Source organism: Tursiops truncatus, chromosome 11 (genome assembly GCF_011762595.2).
Source record: "Tursiops truncatus isolate mTurTru1 chromosome 11, mTurTru1.mat.Y, whole genome shotgun sequence".
NCBI lineage: Eukaryota > Metazoa > Chordata > Mammalia > Artiodactyla > Delphinidae > Tursiops > Tursiops truncatus.
The window spans coordinates 92,939,811-92,962,663 of NC_047044.1; the positions used below are offsets into that span (position 1 = coordinate 92,939,811).

The window sequence follows — 22,853 nt, forward strand, 5'->3', positions numbered from 1 at the left end:
TACATATTAGGTGTCTAACAAATGTTTGACGATGAATGAATAAATGAACAAACTTTTAGGAAAACCTTAAAGAGCAAAACATTCTGAATAAGGTTATTTAAACTTAGATTTCAACTGATATCTGTAGAGGTACCCTAGTTAAAATGTACCCGTAGCCTGCGCAGGTAAGGAAGGCACATTTAAAACATGAATATCTACTGTCTAGTTTGGTAAACGAGCTGGCTCTTCTGTCTTGCTATCATGGAAAGCATGGATAGAGCAGGAGAACAGAAAAGGAAGAAATTCTCTGGGCTCCGTGGCACTGCCCAAGGAAGGTAGTTCCAACTATAGCAAAAGATGGCTAAGGGGCCGACAGGAGGGACTTCAGGGGCCAAAGGACAGCTCTGGGAATGTCAAAGAGATTTTTGGCCGGGTTAAAATTTTTGTGAGAACCAGCAGTACTCACCGAAGGGGTAAGGAAGGTATAAGAAACCTCATTTTCAAAGAATCATGTGGAGCACAGGTGGAAAGGAAGTATGGAGGAGAAGGGCAGCTCATCTTAGCATCCTGTGGCCAGTGGCTGACACGCTCTCTCACCAGTCCCTCAGCTGGAACTTGGTGCCCTAAACTGTCAGGATGGGCAATACAGAATGGTGGTCTTTTACCAGCTTAGTCTGCGGCAGGAACACAGCTGGTCTAGGATATTTCAAGTTACTCATTCATTCATTCGATAAACATGAAAGTCAAATAGAAAATAAGAAACCCTCTATGATCAAAGCCTCTGAAAATAACACATTTCAGTTTTTTTTGTAATTGAACGCAGCACGTTAGGGAGAAGAGGCTTTCATAAAAACAAGCGCTTTTTCTTAGTGGTGGACAAGCAGGTAGACTCAGGACACTACCTTTCTCACACAATCTGACAGTTAAGGGCACAGTTTAAGGTCATTTCATGCCCCATCCCGTTGTCCCTGTCCCAGTGTGGGGCATAGTTAGGAGCAGAGGGTAGCATGGGGGAAACACAGCTGCAAATGCCATGCAACAGCGCACACTTAAAAATTACTAAATGAGCATCTCAGGTGCCTACTGCACTGTGTTAAAGACCGAGGAAGTCCCTGACAGGTAATATGATAAGGATAATATTTTCTGAGTGCCTGTCACGTGTTAGACTCTATTCGATGCTTCATATGCATTATCTCTAATCCTCAGCAAAGCCTGGGAAGAAGGTACTGACCATCTAACAGACAGAATGGAAGCTCAAAAAGGTTAAATAACTTAGCCAACATTTTTGGCTTCCCAACTAGCCTAAGTAGAAATCTATTCAATCAGAATTTGAGATCTGCTACTTAGCACTTCCCCAAGCCCAGTCTGTCTCTTGCGTTATTTTTCCCCTTAGCTGTAGTCTGTATACTCTGGCTGGCTGGCTCAATAGAGCAAACTGATTAATAAAGCCCAGGTACATCTAGGGCAGTCTCCTTAATGCCACTCTGTTCCAATTCAATTCAATCACTATTAACCAGTACTCTATGATGTAACATAACAGGCACATTGCTACCTACCTGGAAGGCAAAGCTGCACTCCCATTCAAAACTGTCCTGCCCTGACTCCAGGAAACTAGATGGCAGAAGGTGGAAAGCTCTTGGCAAACTCATTCACCACCACTGATGAAAACAACTCAAAATACAGAATCTTTATAAAGGGATTCATCACATCATCATCATGTTTCCTGACCTGCTCATTCAAATACTGCCTCTCTGTAACTGCTGCACCTGCCCACTTTGTCCTCTTCCTGTTGCCCTGGCCTTGCTGTCAGCCAGTTTGTCATCTTTTATGCTCTCACCAGCACAACCACCATATACTTTCAAGCCTCAAGTATCCCCTTATACAGGGGAAAATGGAACCTGAGACTCCATCACCCATACATAATGTGAGGGAAAAGTGTGTTTTGTGTGTGAGTATGTAGGTATCTACTAGGAGAATACAATTTTGCAGGACTGTAACAACTAGAGCACAGGGAAAGGCAGGCCTAGGAGCCTTTTTAAAAGACTGTTTCATACCGCCTGACTGCTGAAAGAGCAGTCCAGTCTTGCTGTACGTGGCATTTAAATATTACTCAACCACAGCTACGACATGTATTCAAAGTGAAAGTAGTGTATTCACAGAGGCACTATCCATCCAGAGACATCTGAAGTGGTTTTTCTTTTCCGTAATCATTAAAGATTGAAGAAACTGCTGGTTTTTAAATACCGTCACAATACAATGAATTAATAAAGAATGAGTACTGAATTCGTTTTGCTTAGCTATGAACATTCTAAGAAGTTATGAAAAGCCTAGCCCCCAAAATTAACTTAACTCTTTAGGCAAAACCGTAACACTTTATACCTTCCACTAGAGCTTGCCTGTTTCTAGAAATAAGTCCTATGTTATTTTATAGGTAGATAAGATAACTCAAAATCCTATGTATTTTTCTTGAATTTATTTGAGATTACTGAAGACTCTGAGAAAGTTATTACATGTTTCAAAGGTTCAAAAAAGAAACAACTGAAAATTATGTAGAATATACTGTGAGAGTCTCAAACCGAGGACATAAAAGAATATGTTGCTTTAGCATCCTTTCCCAGCCATATCTAGGAAAGATAGTGGATACAGTATTTGGACTTAATTTCAAAATTAACACTGAAAGATCAAGCTAGCAAAGGTTGTTATGGAAAATTCTCTTCTGATTTTTCTGGAAAACTTTCAGAACTCCTCCTTTCTGTCTGGGAAATACCACTTCCTATTAGGAGGGGTTTGCTACTTCACAAATAAGCTTCCTCTAGTGAGTCCTGATTCCAGAGTACTGCCTTGGGCTTTCCCTGCTTGCATTTCTCTCGGAGCCTTCTGCAGGAACAGGAAGAGGAGATAAGGTAGAATAACAGAAGCAGCACAGAGAAGATGGAAATTTTTTCAATCTCTCTGAGGATAGGTGAAACAAAAACTTGATAGCAGCAAAATGTTACTGGTTAGATGGAGGGGGAAAGGGTACCCAAATGAAGGAAAAAGCTATCACAAGCGGCATGCCAGAGAGTGTGGAAAGCATAGGGAAGAGTGTCTATTTTGAAAACTGGCAAACTCTAGAGTCTGATTCCTTAAAAAAAAAAAGTCCAACTTCCTAAACACTCTAAAACATCGATAAGCTGATGATGAATAAACTGACTATCACTATCTTCATGACATATAACTAGACAACACTAACGCGGATAGACAAAGGTTATACATAAACTATATGAATTAACCAATAATGAATACTGTCGGTCATCTTATCATCATAGGGATAAGTGATCTGGATAGGGAAAGGGGGATGGGGATGGAATATTAAGATAGATTAACAAGAAGGAATTCATTCCTTTTCTTGGAGAAGGCTTTCTAGAGGAGGTTAGATTCCAGACGCTGGACGAATAGCAACAGGAGCTTAGCAGAACAGCTCAGAGGGGGAGTGAACCGATTATATGAATGGGGCATTGAGTAAGGGAGCCTGGGAGAAGAAAGGGGGACCGTCAAGGGGAACAGGGCCGGTTCAGGGTGCCCTAGTTAAGGTCTCCAACATGGAGAAACGCTGGGTGGGGGCAAAGGAAGGCCAAAAGAAAAAGCACAGTAGTTTCTTCACTTATCTCGGGAGGACTAGGGTTTACACTACCTGGAAAAGCTGACCAACAGGCTTGCCCTGGGTGTGATTTTCCAGAGGAGTGGGCCCTTGCTGGAAGAACGCAGCCCGCTGTTCCCTCAATTCCTGTCTGGGTAGCTGGGGTCATAGCTGGAGGCGCAGAGATGTCTAAGGCCGGTGTCTCTTGGGTGCTGCGTGGGTTACGGGGCTGAGGCTCAGCGGCGGGCACTTAGCGACAAGCAGGCGGCGGCTGCAGCAGCTGCGCGTGCAAACCCCGGGACTTACCTTGCTGTCATCCATCTCGGCAGACAGGCCAGCCCGGCCGGGCGCTCCCTCCCCCGGCCCTCCCCCGGCTCAGCCGGCCTGGCCCGGCCCGGCCCCAGCCCCGGGGAAAGAACGGGATAAGGTTCTGACTGCCTCCTCCTCTCGCCTAACAGTTCGCTTCCCTGATGCCACAGTCACGGGGACGAGGGACCAGTTCAGGGATGGCAGAGCGGACCCTGGAGGCGGCGCAGAACGCCTCCCTTCGCCGCGGCTGCCTCCTCCTCCCCCTCCATGACAGGCTCTGGCTGTGTTTACAGACGCCCTGGAGAGAGGCCCGGACCGGAGAGAGGGCGGCAGCGCGGCGCGCGGATTGGCCGCTTCGGCTGCCGTAGCACCGCGGCATTCTGGGGATTGTAGCTTTCGTTACCGCGGTCTCTGCGCGGCGAACCAAAAAGGAAACTACGATGTCCACAGAGCCTCAAGAAAGGCGTCCGTTTTCCTGCCGGCGAGCGCTACGCAGGAGGGGCCGAAACTACGTTTCCCACAATGTTTTGGTCCCTGGGTTCCAGCGGTCCGGGCGTAGGGAGGGGACCCTAGGAGCCCCGCAGAGGCGGACCTGAAGGAGGGGCCCTGGGAGCAGGCCCTCCTCATAGACACCGAGAAAACCCTGTTTATTTTAAAAATTCACCCCCCCCAAACAAAACAAACAAAAAACCTAAGAATGCACAATGGTGCAGCTCCTTCTGGAAACCATTTGACAGTTCCGATATTAGACATAGAGTTACCATATGGCCGCAATCCCACCGGAAATGACACCGTGTGTCCCCACGAAAACTCGTGCAGTAACGTTCTGTCCTAAAGGCGTTATTCTTAGTAGTCAAAAAGTGGAAACAACCCAAGTGTTCAACAGTGGATGAATGGCTGGCCAATTGTGGTATTTATATTCAAAGGAGTATTATTCCTCAATGAAAAGGTATGAGGTACCGATACATGCTGCAATGTGGATGCGCGAGAATGAGCCTTGAAAACACACAGTGAAAGAAGCCATATCCAGAAGGCCGCATATCGCGGATTCCACTTATAATGAAATGTCCGGAATAGGTACATTTAAAGAAACAAAAAGCTGGTGAGTGGATGTAGGGGGCTAGGGTTGGGGAACAGCAGGGAGGGAGGGGGGCCAGGAATGGGGAGTGGTTTTTAATAGGTACTGGGTTTCTTTTGAGGTGATGAAGCTGTTTTAAAATTGATTTAGGGATGGCTGCACAACTCTGAATATACTAAAACCCACTGAATTGTATACTTTAAATGAGTGAATATTATGGTATGAGAATTACATCTCAATAGTAAGTAACAAAGAATGTCTTGGCATCCTCCTGATTTAGTAAAGTCAGTGAGCTTGTTGTTTTGGCCTGTGTTAGGCCATTGAGAATTTGACAGAGATTGTCTTTATTAATGTTATTCTGGAGAGCCCCTTTGACTCACTCCTTTTCAGACTCCTACAGTGGTTTGCTAAACCCTTCCAAAGTTCAAATGAGGTAGAGTTCCCAGATTTAGCAATAAATATACAGGGGCTTCCCTGGTGGCGCAGTGGTTGAGAGTCCACCTGCCGATGCAGGGGACACGGGTTCGTTCCCCGGTCTGGGAAGATCCCACATGCTGCGAAGCGGCTGGGCCCATGAGCCGTGTCCGGAGCCTGTGCTCCGCAACGGGAGAGACCACAACAGTGAGAGGCCCGCGTACAGCAAATAAATAAATAAATATACAGGACACTCACATTTGAATTTCAGATAAACAAGTACCTTTTTAGTATAAGTATGTCCCATACAATACTTGAGACACACTTTTACTAAAAAAAGCATTCATTGCTTATCTGAAAGTCAGATTTAACTATGCGTCTTCTATTTTATCTGACAACTCCAAATTGAGGAAGAGTAATAATAGAAAAGCAGAATTGTCTCTGTCCGATATGTACAACGCTTCAGAGGAACTAAAGCAGGTCAGTCCCTCAGAAGTAAATGCCGCCTAACCAGGTCATCATGTGGGGTTGCAACTTTCGGCCCAGCCAGGGTGGGGGGGCATCTGTAACCTCCAAACCGCATTCCACGCAGTCTCAAAGACGTCTAGCCGCATCCTCTCTGATGCTCAGGGGAGCAAAGCCTGTGCTCCTTGCAGGTTCTTCTCCTCTTTCCTCACCTAATACCCCTTTTCCGTGCCCAGTAAGGCCTCAGTCCTCCTCCCCAGCTATGCCCTTGCCACTGCTAAGCCCTCTTTTTCGGCGTGGAACTGCCTTTCCCCCGGGGTTAGTCCTCTGTCACTCTGTCTGCATCCCTGCTGACAAAAGTGCGCCGGGCCCTCAGGAAGGAGGACTAAGACGTTTTGAACCAGGTGATGGAAATTTAAACACGTGCTAGGGAAGTAATATGTACACCAACTTCAGGAGAGTGGTTTTCTCTAGGGAGGGAGAGAGAGAAATGGGATGGAGAGGGTCTTGCGGTGGTTAGCTGTAGATTTAACTTTTTTTTTAAAGAATGGTAACATTTTTATTTATTTATTTATTTTTATATTTATTTTTGGCTGTGCTGGGTCTTCGTTTCTGTGCGTGGGCTTTCTCTAGTTGTGGCGAGCGGGGGCCACTCTTCATCGCGGTGCGCAGGCCTCTCACTATCGCGGCCTCTTGTTGCGGAGCACAGGCTGCAGACGCGCAGGCTCAGTAGTTGTGGCACACGGGCTTAGTTGCTCTGCGGCGTGTGGGATCCTCCCAGACCAGGGCTCGAACCTGTGTCCCCTGCATTGGCAGGCAGACTCTCAACCACTGCGCCACCAGGGAAGTCCTAGATTTAACTTTTAAAGAGATGAAGCAAATATGTGAAATATTGTGGTGGAGAGTACGGTGTATTGTTTTCTTCGTATTTCTGTACATTGAGAAACTATAAACATCCTCACTTTAGAAAGTGTGGAAATACTTTAAATTATTTACTAAAAATTTAATTTATAAAAACAAACAATCGGGCTTCCCTGGTGGCGCAGTGGTTGAGAGTCCACCTGCCGATGCAGGGGACACGGGTTCGTGCCCCGGTCTGGGAAGATCCCACATGCCGCGTAGCGGCTGGGCCCGTGAGCCATGGCCGCTGAGCCTGTGCGTCCGGACCCTGTGCTCCGCAATGGGAGAGACCACAACAGTGAGAGGCCCACGTACCACAAAAAAAACACAAAAAACAAACAAAAAAAAACCAATCACATCATAAAATAAGACTTGGTAAAGGGAAGAAAATCTTATGAAGAAGTATTATATAGTCATATGTTAAATATTTGCTGAGAAGTACCCAGGATTGGTAACAAAGGGGTGAGGAAGAACAGAAGAAAAGTATTTGCTTCTGTAAATTTAAATCCTCAAGGAGCCTATAATCCAGGAAGGAGAAATTCACACATACAGGAGACTAAGAACAATCACTAAACGATACAGACCAAGTTTAATATCTATGTGCTAAGTTGTTCAGAGTGGGTAGGGAGAGCCAAGCATCAGGCTGATTCATGGCAAAGGAAAAGTGAACACAGCAATTTTTTTTTTTTAAGGAGTGGGAGGAAGCTTAGATGAAGAATATAATCTCAGGGTCCTGGACATATTTTGTATACATGGTTTTCATCTTTTCTTCCTATATTGCCTTCTCGAAAGGAACCTCCGAATCATTCAGTTCCTTTGAAAAATGCATATAATTTTCTCCTCCCTCCCCTCCCCACCTTTCCTCCCCAGCACACACAAACACATTTCATGTGCTCTCAGACACCCCACATAGAGGCACTGTTGGCCTGTGATGCGTCAGGTCTCTGCTGTTGCTGTGGAGTTTCTTGTAGTGAATTCCTAAACAGCATGGCACACACCCACTCCTTCTTGATCTGCATGCCTTCCATGCCCTCATCTCTCTCTTTCTCCTGCTCCCCTTACTGCTTGGCTAAAAGAGCACAGGTGTCTAAACAGAGCCAAGATGATCATGTTACTCCCTGGGCCACATGGGTCTGCTTGGCACTAGCCCCTGGGGAACATCAGAGAGAAAGGAAGCTCATTAAAATAGCTTGTTAGGCTCCAGCTGGCTTTCCATTAAGTTTGACACATAAGAGTCTAAGAATTTAAAAATTATCCAGCCCTTCCCAAACGTTCAATGGAAATGAAAATTGGTTGATTCAATTCTGCCGTGCAGATTTGTGCTAGACTCATCTCCAATCTAGAAATAGCAATAATGAACAACAAAACCTTCCAAGAAAGAAACAAAGGTGGCCGTGAAATTGACCACGGTAACTTCTGACCCACCTTAACACACACCATACATTTGGGGAAGAAGGTATCCCAGAGTCACCCCAGAAGTGACCCGTCGTTACTTCTCTGTCCCTGGCCTGTCTTCTGAAAGAGTTGATCATCTGTGGCTGAGTGATAAAGATTTTTAAAACGCAGCATGGTTGTACAGTGAATCTGTGGATGGTCCCGATTATGACACAGAGACGGGGAAAGAGAAGGAGGAAAACTATTCAAAGAAAAAAAACAAACCACTGATTGAAGAGAGGTAGGGGGTGGCATAAGATTAAGAGAGGAGGGTAAGGGAACAAAAATTAACCTTATTTAGAAACCACAAACAAGGGGAACAGTACAATATTCTACATTCAGGAATGCCATGGCTACATTGATATGTAAATCTGGCACTAGAACAACAGAGTATTATTGCCGCTGATATGGTAATCTTCAGAGGTACAGAGAAAAAGTGGGTGGGTCATGTGAAATTCATGAAATGCTTGAGGTGAACTCACTGTTGAAGTTTTAGTCCTGTTTTGTTTTTTGTGTGTGTTTTTTCCAACGTACTTTATAGATAAGTATTTCTCTGTCCTTTTTGTTTCCGAAAAGTTTAGCTTATTGTCATGAGGCTATAAAATATTCCATTTCAAAAGTTTGGTTCTGTTCTAAAGGCATTTTGCAAAATGCTCCCCCCTCCTTTGCCTACACGGACAAATATGCCTACATTTGCATACAGCACAGTACCTATTTACTCTGCATTGGCTAGAAAGTTCAGAAGCAAGAGCCTAAAGGAACATTTTCAGAATGAGCACATAATTCAGCCTCCAGCTTGTCAGCAGGAGCAAAAGAAATAAATGATGCCACAAAGGACTGAAACAGTCTGTTGCCGAGGAATGAAAAAAGATCTGATCAGCATAAAAATAAGGAAGAGAAAATGAAGCTCAAGGAACCAAAACCTTCCACGTTCAAACTTTCCCTTACCTCTTCCCCTTCACCAATGTACTGAAAGTGTCACCTCCAACTCAGCAACAGCTTTTCTCAGTATCCTCCCAACTACCATTTCTACTGAAAATACTAAGCCTTATGTACCTCACACTGTAGGAAAGAATGAAGTGTGCCCTTGCTTAAGTAAAAAAATGGGAAATTATTTGGCCAATAAGCAACTGTTTAAAACTAAACCACCCTTTATAAGAGATGGCTTGCTAAGCATCACTATTAGTCATTTACACTTTAGTATGAATGTGCTTCTTTTTTTTTTTTCTCCTGGTATTTGCTACCTGACGATTAGGTTTAGGTTTGGGAGAAAAGAGGAATACACATATGGGTTTGAAGGACAGGTGTTCTAAGAAGGGGAGAGATCTGTGTAGATCTAATTGCTGTGCTGGAGCTTTGAGCATTTAAAGAGCAGCCCAGTAAACAGTGGATGCCCATGAAGGTTAGGGCAGGGGAGATAGGAGACAGATGAAGAACCAGCAAGTGACCAGGTACCGTCTTTCACGATTCTCCTGAGGGTTTACCCAGCAGACACACGTAAGACAGGCACATTTATTCTGCTGACTCAGACCCGAAGAAGCTTAAACTTACCATGGCACTTGTGATGGAGGAAGTAAAAAAAAACTCAGCCTGCATGTTTGCTTAGGAACATTTTTTTTTTCAAAAACAAGCTTCCTTTCATCAAAGTTCACTTTTGAGGTGTTTTCCAGTTAAGTTTTGGTAAACTCAGAGTTGTTTGCTGAATAGAAATCTGACAGGGCTCATCTTCCAGATCCTACATTGTTAAGGAACAGAAGACTGGAATCCTGGGTTATGCAGGAGAAAGCATGGTTTTGGTACCTGTGACTTCAGGAGAGCAGCAGGGGACCTATTTCTTATTTTATGAATAGCCTTAAGTCCTCCAAATTTTGCTTCAATATTCTCCATTTCTAAGAAAAAAAATGCAACCTAAAATTTACTATTGGGACTCTATCAGACTTACTTACGACCGTCAAGATGTTTTCAAAAAGCTCCAAAGAATATTTATGAGAATTTAAGTGTTAATATTTCCTGTCTCTAGGTGTTATCTACTGCTAGATGTAAACACCTTTGACTCTTTCTGGCATTACTTTTAATATTATGGGTATTCTGATATTTCTATTTGGTATCACATATCTTGATTTATTTTTTGACTCGTTTACATATTCAAGAACTTTTACAGCATATTTTCAATTCCCTTAAAGGCTTCCTCATCTGCATAAGAAGCCTTCCATTCCAGATACATCTTTAAACCATTTTACTTATACATTAGAATTGTTTCCAAAAACATTTAAGCCTGAATATGGTTAATGTCAGTCTTCTTTGGTCAATACAATGGTACTTGAATGGTATAGCACCTCATATTTTGTGAGATAAAATATAATATTAGTAGTAGTAATACCACTCAGTTTCCAAAAATGTTTGCATGAAATTTATCACGTAGGAATTAAAGGATTGCCACATGGAATTTGACCGATTGTGCTAAGGGTATTTTTGTCACCAACAGCAGTCCTTTGACAGACGGCATGATTGTCCTTAAAAGTTAGATAGCATCATTCTGCTGAACAGCCATTTCTGTCTCTGTCATTCATAAATGTGTCCAAGTCATTAAAGATTTTTTTTCTGCTTGCTATATGAAATAGTTCTTTAAAAATATGTATTATAAATGTATCTCAAACAAGTTTCACAGGACATCCTTTGATCCTTGTAAACAAGCCATGGTGATTGTGCCCTCACGGTTTCTGGTCTTCAGAGAGTCACACCGTGCTATTTGTCAGCTGTCACATATCCAGATGAAAAGTACTGTTTTAAAAAGGTCTTTCCCCACGCCTGAGCCCTGTCAAGTTTTGCAGTGGACTTTTCTGAGTGGTTTCTGACACCATCACCTCTCTTTCCAGGGACAGTCACAGAAATGCCTCAGTACCATCTCCCCTGGGTGTGGATGTGTGTGGAGCAACCACGGTTCTGCGTGTCTGTGTTTTAATCTGACTAAAAGAATTATTCTCTTTTCATTTCTGTTCCAGACTTTTTGCTGCCCAGCATTTTCTGGGGCCTTCTACTAGAAACTTCAGGGGATGGATTAACCACAGCGATCTGTAGGAACTTTGTATAAGCATATACATATTTTCCATGCAATTACTAAGCTCTTTGTGCCTTTCATTTTTTCCCTTTAAGTCAGATCTTTAAACAGCCACTTTGTCTCCCTAACAAGATAAACCGTATTATCAGAACTGAGAGTTTATACGACTAGCTGATTTTGTTACAGGGCTCATTTTAGAGTTCAGTGTAGGCATGTAAGAGTCTAGTTTGTTGCTGCACCTCTCCCGACACACCTGCTGCTCTCACGATTATGAGATTCAAAACACTAGTAGCAATCCTCTCCTTCCGCTTTCTACCAGGAGTACATACATGTCATTTCGAATTTTACGGATTCACTTTACATTTCAGCTCTAGTCTCTAGATGTTTTTCTAAATCAGAAAAGAAAGTCATTTTGTCTTAAGTGATGCTGCCTGCCTCAGACAAGCATCTCGCATGGTACCATGGCCAGTTCAGGATGGCCTTGCACTGGCTGATGCGCACGTCATTAGAGGTTGTGCAAGAAATGTCACTTTTGCCTCAGTGTCTGGCACCTCTGACATCACCGTGGACTCTCTGACCCTCTCCTCTGTGCCTCACCCTTTCCCTTTTTTTCACACGGTTCTTGCCTTGTGCTCTGTTCTTCTTGATGTTTTGTGTTTTCAGACAGCAAGTCCTGGGAGGCGGTTATCCTTTCCCTAAACCTGGAGGATTTTCTCCAGTTTGTTTGGTCTTAGAGAACTTCAGGCCTTCTGCCGTGTTTCGCTTTGATAGCCTCCTTTGCCACTCAGCACGGAGTGTGTCTTGATCAGCTCTGTTCTGGCTGCTGCAGGTGAGGCTGAAGTAGAGGCCAGCTCCCTTCCTTCTCATCACAGCTTCCAGACAGGATCACACCTCCCCTTCCCCTAGCCTCCCATGTCCCCCACAGGGTCCCAGAGGTGAGGGGGGAGTGGTCCTGGCTGCACTTGCCCGGTTTCCTGCCCTACAGTTGTGTTTCCTCCTCACTTCCCATGCCTTCTCTCATGCGTGCTCCTTTTCTCCCTTGTCTCTACTCCTAAATCAAGATGCACTTCTCTCGTCGCCTCTGAAGCACTGCTTGACACCCTCTCCAGCTCTGCCCTCCTTCCAGCTAAGCGAAGTGCTAAGGTACCCGCACTGCTGTTCTCTTGTTTCCATAGGTGTTATTGCCAAGCTCAGAAGAGGCAGTTTCTTGTGGGAGTGGAGGCTGGTGATGGAATCCCTCGGGGGGGGGGCTGCCTCCCCAGATTTCCCTCTTTAATGTCTCCAGCAAACAGGTGGTCACTCTACTGGTAGTAAATTCCTGGGTATTTTTACCCAACACCCCATAAACAAAATGGCAATGTTATTGGACATGTCATACAACCGGGCCTATTGAGTAATGTCCGCATTAATCGATTTGCCAAAGAAAGCAGGTTGTTATCTCAGCTTGTTCGGAGAGAGGCTAGCTATGGGAAGGAAGAAGAACTCAGGCATCAGGCTTACAAGTACGCGGTCAAGATTTAAATGATACCTAATCGGTGACTTGGTGCGCCGTGAAGTGAATCTTTCCCTACGCAAAACTGCACTGGCAGTACAGTTGATTCTCTCGTAATTGCTACAGGAACCTCACTAGAGTGCCTTGGGGAGAGCCTGTTGCCCTGGGACTGAAGTAGCGAGGAGATAGAACCCAAGAGAGATGCAAGTTTTACCAGATTTGTCTCAATATTAAGAAATGTTGTACTACAAAGAAATCCTTCGGCTGGAGGATGACTGATTCACTTTTTGGTCCATCCATTCATTCATAAAACACCTTGAGCAGCTCCTTCTCCCCAGGCATTGGGCTGTATGCTAGACACACCAAGATTCGCGAGGCAGGGTCTCTGCTCTCAGGGAGCTTACACACTGATGGGGGATTCTCGGGCGTACCTCTCTAAGTATGCGCAGGATAGTGTGTAAAGTGTGATAGTAAAGCTACACATAAAATACAGAGGGGATCTAGGGGAAATCTTTCCTGAAGGGCTTATTTCTGCGCCAGGTCTCAAGGGATGAGCACAAGTTTTTCAAGCAGGCAAGAAAAGAAATGTTTTCAAAGGCAGCCTGGTGTGAAATTACAATGGGAAACCACAAATAATTTGGTTTGGGTGTAACACAGGCATCTCAGGAGATGGGAGGAGCAGCGTCAAGAGCTAAGGCCAAAGACATACACAGGAGCTAGACGATGAAGTGCACTGAATTCAAACGGGGACTTAATTTGAAGCTACTTGGGAGCCACTGAGAGTTTAAGCAGGAGAGTAACAATTAAATCTGGGGGAACTTGGCTCTTTCACATGCAGTTGGCAGCTCCTCAATAACTTCCTTTATCTTGTAATGTTTTATTATATTATGTCATGCGTGTAATATACGTATGCTATACAATGGTATGGTATGTGGGATTTACCATTGTAGTCTAAGGGCCTGGCGTCTAGTATGCTCTTACTAATACCTGATGACTGATATAGTTTCTGACACAGTCTCTGACCCTTGCTTAGATGTCGGTGGTACCGGCAGGTGGTACCGGCCACACCTCTGGGCTCCCTTTCCCTCCAGGCTCTTTCTATCACCCACAAGCAACAAGTGACAGAAGAATGGTTGGGATGTCTCCATGGGGGTGCATTGCTGCTGCATGACAGTGCCCAATACATATTCCAGAAATTATCTTAATCCCTCCATCACCCAGAATTTTCATTCAACCAATTGTGACATCTCTGGGAAAGAACATTTTCAAAATGTTAGTGAGACGTGGAACTCTGGAGTGAGCTTTTACTTTCAACTTTCTTGAACTATGTCCCTTTTGCAAGGTGACAGACTACAATTTCTCAGTGCCCTTCACTTTCCCCACGCCATGCCTGTAACAAATATCACCAAGGAGAGATGGATGGGCAGGTGAAGTGAATGTTAGACAAAGAGACTGAATTTAGAATCTTCCATTTATTCAATAAAATTGAATAAATATGTTATTTAAGAGAGGTGGGGAAAAACCCTCAATGTTGTCTACAGAAACTTTCCTTAAACAGATAGAATTTCTCTTTTTGATTTGTAAAAGTAACAACAACAAAAAAAACAGTACATTTTATTTCAGAAGTAATATGTGCCCATGGTAAAACATTCCAACAGCAAAGAGGCTCATAAGGTACAAAGTAAAACCTCTGGACTCACTCTCCAGAGTTAACCACTGTATAACCTTCCAGAAATGTTGGACACACCACAAGGAGTGTGGGTATCGCCCTCTCATTTTTACACAGATGGTATTAAATTACACACACTGGGGCTTCCCTGGTAGTGCAGTGGTTAAGAATCCGCCTGCCAATGCAGGGGACACAGGTTCGAGCCCTGGTCCAGGAAGATCCCGCATGCTGTGGAGGAGCAACTAAGCCCCAGCGACGCAACTACTGAGCCTGCGCTCTAGAGCCCATGCGCCACAAATACTGAGCCTGCGCTCTAGAGCCTGCGAGCCACAACTACTGAAGCCTGCAAGCCACAACTACTGAAGCCCGCAGGCCTAGAGCCTGTGCTCCGCAACGAGAAGCCACCGCAATGAGATGCCCGCGCACCGCAGCAAAGAGTAGGCCCCACTCGCTGCAACTAGAGAAAGCCCGCGTGCAGCAACGAAGACCCAACACAGCCAAAAATAAATAAATAAAATAATTTTTTTAATTATTAAAAAAACAATAAAAAATAAATTACACACACTGTTGTACATTTTTTTCAATTAAAAATATGTACTGGATATTATTCCATATCATTGTATATGTAACACTCTCCTTCACTGTTGTTTTTCTTTCCTTTCTTTCAGAATCTACTATTTGCTTTACTTTTTATTTTGACTAGCTAAACAATGCAGAAATATTCACACAACTTTGGTTATACATCTTGCGGTTCTTGTGTAACTTTATCTATAGGACAGATTCCTAGAAGGAGAACCTCTGGATGAAGTACATACACCCTTGAATTTTGGCAGATACTGCCAAGCTTTCCTCCAAAAGAGTTACAAAATATGTACTTCCACCAGTAGTGTATGTTTCCCTAGTTGCCAGACAGCATGGTTTGTTACCAAGCTTTTAAAGCTTGGTATGTTAAAAATTGTATCTGGTTGATATTTATTTGCACTTATTGAATTAGCAGTGGGATGGGGTATTCTTTGCATATGTGGTGGGGATTTCCTTTTTTTGTTTTCTGAACTACCAGTTCATATTCTTTGCTCATTCTTTTATAGGTGGTTGGTTTTTTTTCTTATAGATTTCTGAAAGCTCCATATATATTAAAGGAATTAGTGCTCTTATCATATATGTTAACATTTTTTGCCCAGATTGTTGTCTGTGACTTTGTTGATTGTATTTTTTATTCAGAAAATTCCATTTTTCAGTAGTCATATGTATTCATCTTTTCTTTATGACTTCTGGATTCTGTCATACTTAGGAAAAGCTTTCTCCATGACTAGATTATACAAAGATTCATTGTTTTATCCCAGTACTTTTATAATTTCATTTTTGTATTTAAGTCTTTTGTCCACCTTGGATTTATTTTTGATGTGCAGAGAAAAATAGAGCTCTGCTTTTATTTTTTTTTTCTAAAAGACTAAACATTTATCCCAACACTGTTTACTGAATATTTTTCCTACTGATTTGGAATGCTCCTTTTTATCATAAACTTACTTTGTTTGCACTTGGGTCCATATCTGGACTGCCTACCTTTCCCCACTGATCTGCCTATTTCAGCACTATACTATTAATTAGTGTGCCTTTAGAATGTATTTTTAAAAATCTATTGGCTTTGGGCTTCCCTGGTGGTGCAGTGGTTAAGAATCTGCCTGCCAATGTAGGGGACTTGGGTTCGAGCCCTGGTCTGGGAAGATCCCACATGCTGTGGAGCAACTAAGTCCGTGAGCCACAACTACTGAAGCCCGTGCACCTAGAGGCCGTGCTCTGCAACAAGAGAAGCCACCGTAATGGGAAGCCTGTGCACGGCAACGAAGAGTAGCCCCCGCTCGCCGCAACTAGAGAAAGCCCACGCGCAGCAACAAAGACCCAACACAGCCAAAAATAAATATATAAAAAATAAATTAAAAAAAAATTTAATCTATTGGCTTTAAGGCAGTGGAAATACTCTACGTGATATTATAATGATGGATATATGTCATTATACATTTTCCAAACTTATGTAAAGGTGAACCCCATGGTAAAAGTGTGGATGTTGAGTGATTATGATGTGTCAATGTAGGTTCACCCCTGGTTAAAAAAAGAACCGTTCCAATGAGCAATGTTGATAATGGTGGAGGCTATGCATGGGTGGACGCAGGGATATATAGGAAATCTCTGTACCTCCCTTTCAAGTTATAAACCTAAAGCTGCTCTAGAATAACAAAATCTTTTTAAAAATAGAATAAAAGAATTTTAAAACTAATAGCACTAATTTCCCTTCATCACTCTACTCTCATTCTTTTTTAAACAACTTTATTGAAGTATAGTTGATTTACAATGTTGTGTTAATTTCTTCTGTATAACAGAGGGACTCAGTTATACACATACATATATATACAATCTTTTTCAAATTCTTTTCCATTACGGCTTGTCACAGGACATTGAATATAGTTCTCTGTACAGTAGGACCTTGTTGTTTATCCATCCTATATATAATAGTTTGCCTCTGCTAATCCCAAACTCCCAATTCTTACCTCCCCTCCCCACCTCCCCCTTGGCAAACACGTCTGTCCTCTATTATCTGTGAGTCTGTTTTTGTTTTGTAGATATGTTGATTTGTATCATATTTATTTATTTATTTATTTTTAAAGATTTTTTTTTGATATGGACCATTTTAAAGTCTTTACTGAACTTGTTATAACATTGCTTCTGTTCTATGTTTTTTGGTTCCTTGGCCACGAGGCATGTGGGATCCCATCTCCCCAACCAGGGATTGAACCTGTACCCCCTGCATTGGAAGGCAAAGTCCCAACCACTGCACTGCCAGAGAAGCCCCTGTATAGTATTTTAGATTCCACATATAAGTGATATCATATTGTATTTGTCTTTCTCTTTCTGACTTACTTTGCTTAGTATGATAATCTCTAGGTCCATCCATGTTGCTGCAAATGGCATTATTTCATTATTTTTGATGGCTGAGTAATATTCCATTGTATATATGTACCACATCTTCTTTATCCATTCATCTGTTGATGGACATTTAGGTTGTTTCCATGTCTTGGCTATTGTAAATAGTGCTGCTATGAACATAGAGGTGCATGTATCTTTTTGAATTATAGTTTTGTCTGGGGATATGCCCAGGAGTGGGATTGCTGGATCATACAGCAACTCTACTTTTAGTTTTTTGAGGAACCTCCATACTGTTTTCCACAGCTGCTGCACCCATTGACATTTCCACTGACAGTGTAAGAGGGTTTCTTATTCTCCACACCCTCTCCAGCATTTGTTGTTTGAAGACTTCTTAATGCTGGTCATTCTGACTGGTGTAAGGTGGTACCTCATTGTAGTTTAGATTTGCATTTCTCTAATAATTAGCAACATCGAGCATCCTTTCATGTGCTTTTTGGCCATCTGTCTTCTTTGGAGAAATGTCTATTTAGGTTTTCTGCCCATTTTTCAATTGGGCTGTTTGTTTCTTTGTTGTTGAGTTGTATGTGCTGTTTGTGTATTTTGGAAATTAAGCCTTTATCAGTCACATCATTGGCAAATATTTTCTCCCATTCTGTAGGTTGTCTTTTTGTTTTGTTTATGGTTTCCTTTGCTGTGAAAATGCTTGTATGTTTGATTAGGTACCATTTGTTTATTTTTGTTTTTATTTCTATTGCCTTGGGAGACTGACCTAAGAAAACATTGGTACGATTTATGTCAGAGAATGTTTTGCCTCTATTCTCATTCTTATATTTCCAGATGATCTATACTCAACTACCAATAAAAAATGTAATTGTATGCTCTGTCTGCATACAGTGACAATGGCTGGTAAGATGATTTAATGGCTCAATAGCCACTATAATTTTATTGTTTGCATTTCCAGCATTGCAGTATGAACAACATTGATTCATATCTATTTTACTGATTTGTTCATATGTATTATAATTCCTTCTTGTGCTTCCCCCAAATAAACTTTTGACTAAGGACTATTTGACAATCTCCCAGTGTTTACTCAGTCACTATACTGAACCCTTTAAAATGCACAGAAACAGGGAAAGCTTATTGAAAGCCGAAAACACTAGGCCTGTGCTAGAGTGTAGGTAAAGAAAGTTCATGCTCATCCTACCTCTTCTCCCACAATCCCAATAAGAGCAGGATCCCAGAATCAGCCTTTACTATCTTTTCCTCCATACCAGGTATCTCCCATCTATGTATTTAGAGATGTAACTTTTCAGTCTTGGAAAAAGAGAGATTTGCCCAAAGCGTTAAGGATGCATTTGGAATCTTAGTAACTGTCGTCACGGTGGCTGAATTCTAACCCATATGTGGTTTACCAGAGGGTACATCTTCCCTCTATCTGTGCCTCCTCCTCCTTGAAGTCCACAGGCATTCTGAAGGTCTCTCGAAACCTCTGTGAGTCACAGGTAGAGGGTTTAAAAATGAAAAGTCAGAAAGTTTGGAAATTAAATCCATAAGGAAGGAAATGACCACTGGCTTGTCGGTAAGCTCTGTTCTTCCCCATCATCATTTTCATTACCACCCCCTCTCCCTGACAAGATCTGAAAGTTCAAAGCTAGACATCACCTCTACAGGACCTGCCAAGAGAATTTCTCAGTTAGGCTCCCAACTTCTAACTCTCCATCTTGAAGCTGCAGGTGTACTATTTTAACCACCATTCACAGAAAACCCGGGAAACAGGAACTGACAGACTCCCTCATGAAATAGAATAATAAGGGGCTTTGACTGGTTTATGTGACCATAGAAAAGTTCAGAGCCAGTTACCTTGTGAAGACATGGGCTCTTCCTTTGATGACCTTCTACTGGGAGGCCTTAGATAGACTTCCTGCATTGGGCTAGAGATTGGACTAAATGATCTTTGAGTTGGGCTGTGTATGAGTCATGGAAAGTTTCCCCAAGGAGGTGGCAGCTGAGCCAAATCTAAAATGAGATTAAAGAGACACAAAAGGGAGAGAAGAAGAGAAAGCAGCATTCCAGGTAGAGGGAAGAGTATAAACAAAGGCATGGAGATGCGATGATACAGCATAGCAGGAGATAGATACAAATAATTTAGTACAGTGTTTTCACAGTATTCAATGCCAGGTAACAGGTGGCAGGGGTGATGTTGGGGAAGTAGGGAGTAGCCAGGTCCTGGGGGTCCTGGTGTCCCATGATGAGAAGCTTGGGTCTTATAAGTGTTTGCAGGGCTTTGAAGTAGATGAATGACATATGGTAACTGGGATAGCCCCATATATAAATATCATAGTGATGACCTTACCAAAGAGAATACAAGGCAATTTGAATTTAACCTAATTGGTGAAAGCTGGTGAGAATCTTGCTCTGTATATGCTATGGGATCATCATACCTCTATTCTAAGTTTGACAAAGGTCGTCTCCATCTAGCTTCTTAAACTGGATTATGACATAGTTGGACTTACATATTGGAAAGATCATCCTGCTAGTGTTGCAGGAAATCATTTTAAGGGTATTGAGACTGAAAGAAGAGAAATAAGTTTAAGTACTTTTGGAATTGTCTAGGTGAACGATGACAGAGGCTTGAACTAGGGCTGCAGGTAGAGAAGGCTGTTGAAGACAAAATCAGCAGATTTGCTAAAAGAGTTGGTTATATATTGTGGCAGCAATGAAAAGGTACCTCTCAGAATGGGTCACAACTGACTGATGACCCCAGCTTCTCTGCTCTGAAATCCATCCCTGATTCTTACTGAGGTCACGTTTCCCAAAGGCTGCTTCATGACTGAATGTGTGTGGCAGGGTTGGTGGGGGGTGTTGGTTGCTAAGAAAGGCCCATTCCTGGGAAATGTGGTACTTCTCTGATGGACAACTTTAGCTCCAAGATATTCCATCAGCTTTGCTGGACTTTCTTAGAATTGCACTGCAGTCTAAGATTCTTCCACTCCACCAACCTTCTCCCCTTCCTTCCTCCCTTCCTCCCTCCCTCCCTCCCTTCCTCTCTTCCTTCCTTCCTTCCTTTCCTCCCTTCCTACCTTCCTTCCTCCCTTCCTTCCTTCTTTCCTCCCTCCCTCCCTTCCTTCCTTCTTTCCTCCCTCCCTCCCTTCCTTCCTTCCTTTCCTCCCTCCCTCTCTCCCTTCCTCCTTCCCTCCTTCCTTCCTTCCTTTTTTCCTCCCTCCCTCCCTTCCTTCCTTCTTTCTTTTTATCCTCCCTCCCTCCCTCCCTTCCTTCCTTCCTTTTTTCCTCCCTCCCTCCCTTCCTTCCTTCCCTTCCTTCCTTCCTTTCCTCCCTTCCTTCCTTTTATCCTCCCTCCCTCCCTCCCTTCCTCCCCCCTCCCTTCCTTCCCTCCCTTCCTTCCTTCCTTTCCTCCCTCCCTTCCTTCCTTCCTTTCCTCCCTCCCTTCCTTCCTTCCTTTCCTCCCTCCCTTCCTTCCTTCCTTCCTCCCTTCTTTTCCTCCCTCCCTCCCTTCCTTCCTTCCTCCCTTCCTTTCCTCCCTCCCTCCCTCCCTTCCATGATTCCTAAGGGTCAGAGCCACCGCATGGTCCGACGGTTCTCGCAGAGAACCTTGACTGGGTAAGCTTTGGGGCTCTGGACTCACAATAACCTCTGTGCAAATCTGGCCCCACCACTCCTAGATATGTAAGTTCAAGCAAGTAATTTAATCTCTTGGAAGTGTCAGTCCTCTCATCTGTAAAATCATGATACTTGTTGTGAGGATTAAATCAGTCAGGCTTATAAAGTACTAAGCACAGTATGTGGCACATAAAAAGTGCCTGATAAATGTTAGCAATTCTTATTATTAGATATGGGAGATGAAAGAGAGAAAGAAATCAGGGGCGATTCTTAGGTTTCTAGTTACAGTATATAAAGTAATCATAAGTATCTCACTCAAGTTAATTCTCCTTCTGCGTACAGCAGATAGCCTTTTGAGTACAAAAGAGATTAGGAAAGCCTTCCTTTCTTTCCTCCCCTCTCCTCCATTTCTTGACCCCTCTAGCTTTCATGGCTAATGGAGGATAAACTATAAGATGATCCATCAAAGTAGACATAAAGAAGCTTCCCCGACTCTGTGGTTTAGAGGGTGGCCTTTCACCCCATTACTTCAGGCTCGCCAGCTTCCAGCGGGAGACAAGCCCTGTGGAGGACAGGCCCACGCTAGAGCGCCTTCTTGTAACGAGGGAGAAAAGCCATCTACCTTCCCCGAGGATCTGAAAAACTGGGTGGAGGTATTCCAAATTAAATGCTTTTTATAGAGTTTTATTTAGAACAGTTTAGCTGTTAAATATGCACTAGCAAGCACACGGCAAAGTGTGTCCTAACGCGTGAGCTTCCCCTTCCCAAACACACTTACAGAGCTCAAGGCAGAACCAAAAGCCAAATCATAGAATGGAACATGGAGCTTTGAAACTAGCAAAATGGCATAGAAAGGGAAAATGTAAGTGCCTGAACAAAAGTTTAGGAAATTTGTACAGTAAACCTGGGATGAGGAAAGTCCAGCTGAAGCGCTTTATATGAAAGATACCGTGGGTTTTAGGTGATCTGCCAGCTCCCTGGACTCAACAGCGCAATTCTTGGCTTGTGGAGAAACGGGTGTGATCTCAGGCTGCGCAGTAGAAGCACAATATCCAAGTCGTGGGAAACCTCAGCTTCCTCATCTGCACATTCAGGGCCTGGACGAGATGATTTCCGAGTCCCATACAGCTCTGAGATTTTATGAGTCTATGACTCTCTGACTTTACAGTTCTAAACTTGGACTCCTGCATTTTCAGGAAATGACCACGGACGAGATATATAGGCTTGATGAAAGCAGATAATTCATTTCTCTGCTTAACTCTCTAGCCTGAATTCTCTCCAGTGCGGGAAAATCTTTTTGTGTGCCGATGTGCCCCACGGAGACCTCCTGAAGCGCACGTGACACAGGAGCAAAATTGTGTCTGTCTGTTCCGCACCAGGTCAGGCTTTGCACAAGACTACTTCTCTTGAGGTGGCAAGCTTGAGCAACCAGTTTTTCCTGAAGTTTGCCTGATAAGTATGTTTATGATGAGCTGTACTGTCATTCTTCTATCTTGCCATAGCCTTGGAGGGCCCCTCCCAAGCTGACTGGCTGTCTAGTGACATTTGTAGTCAAGGATTTGGGATGCAGAGATCAAGGTCAACAGGGGACCATGACGGAAAGGACTAGAGAGCCCTAGGACGCAGGCCCCTTACTAGGCTCTCCTGCCTTTGGGCTGAGGGAGGGCATGGAGTCCAGTGTAACGGGAAGCCCGTGATGGTTTTGTGGGCAACCAGGGAGCTTGCCCCCTCCATCACTGTGGCTGCCATTCTCATCTGGACCCCCTCATCTGGCATTTTCCAGCACTTTAAACATCTTTTGAGACAAGGACAGCAAAAGGGAACAATCATGGGGAAAGGCAAGCTTTAATAAAAATAGAATTCCAAATATTTCAGCTGGGATCTCTTTGTCTAGCT

The 22,853-nt window shown here is 43.4% G+C and overlaps 2 protein-coding genes across 8 annotated transcripts in view; one reads left to right on the forward strand and one right to left on the reverse strand.

The window, feature by feature from the left end:
* The window catches only part of CREBL2 (cAMP responsive element binding protein like 2), a 56,849-nt gene extending 52,630 nt beyond the window's left edge, over window positions 1–4,219 (reverse strand). For 4 of the 6 annotated variants that reach the window (XM_019937523.3, XM_019937534.3, XM_073789031.1 and 1 more), the window contains exon 1: window positions 3,905–4,219. In XM_019937523.3, the coding sequence (XP_019793082.2) occupies window positions 3,905–3,919 (15 nt within the window). In that variant the 5' untranslated portion in view covers window positions 3,920–4,219. The remainder of the gene's footprint in view (window positions 1–3,904) is intronic. The other 2 variants (XM_019937552.3, XM_004325393.4) reach the window with 2 other exon arrangements.
* GPR19 (G protein-coupled receptor 19) overlaps window positions 1–18,406 on the forward strand; it is an 84,096-nt gene extending 65,690 nt beyond the window's left edge. For both annotated transcript variants that reach the window (XR_012324524.1, XR_004529029.2), the window contains one exon: window positions 11,201–18,406. The gene's annotated coding sequence lies outside the window, so the exon portion shown is untranslated. The remainder of the gene's footprint in view (window positions 1–11,200) is intronic.
* Window positions 18,407–22,853: the final 4,447 nt, after the last annotated feature.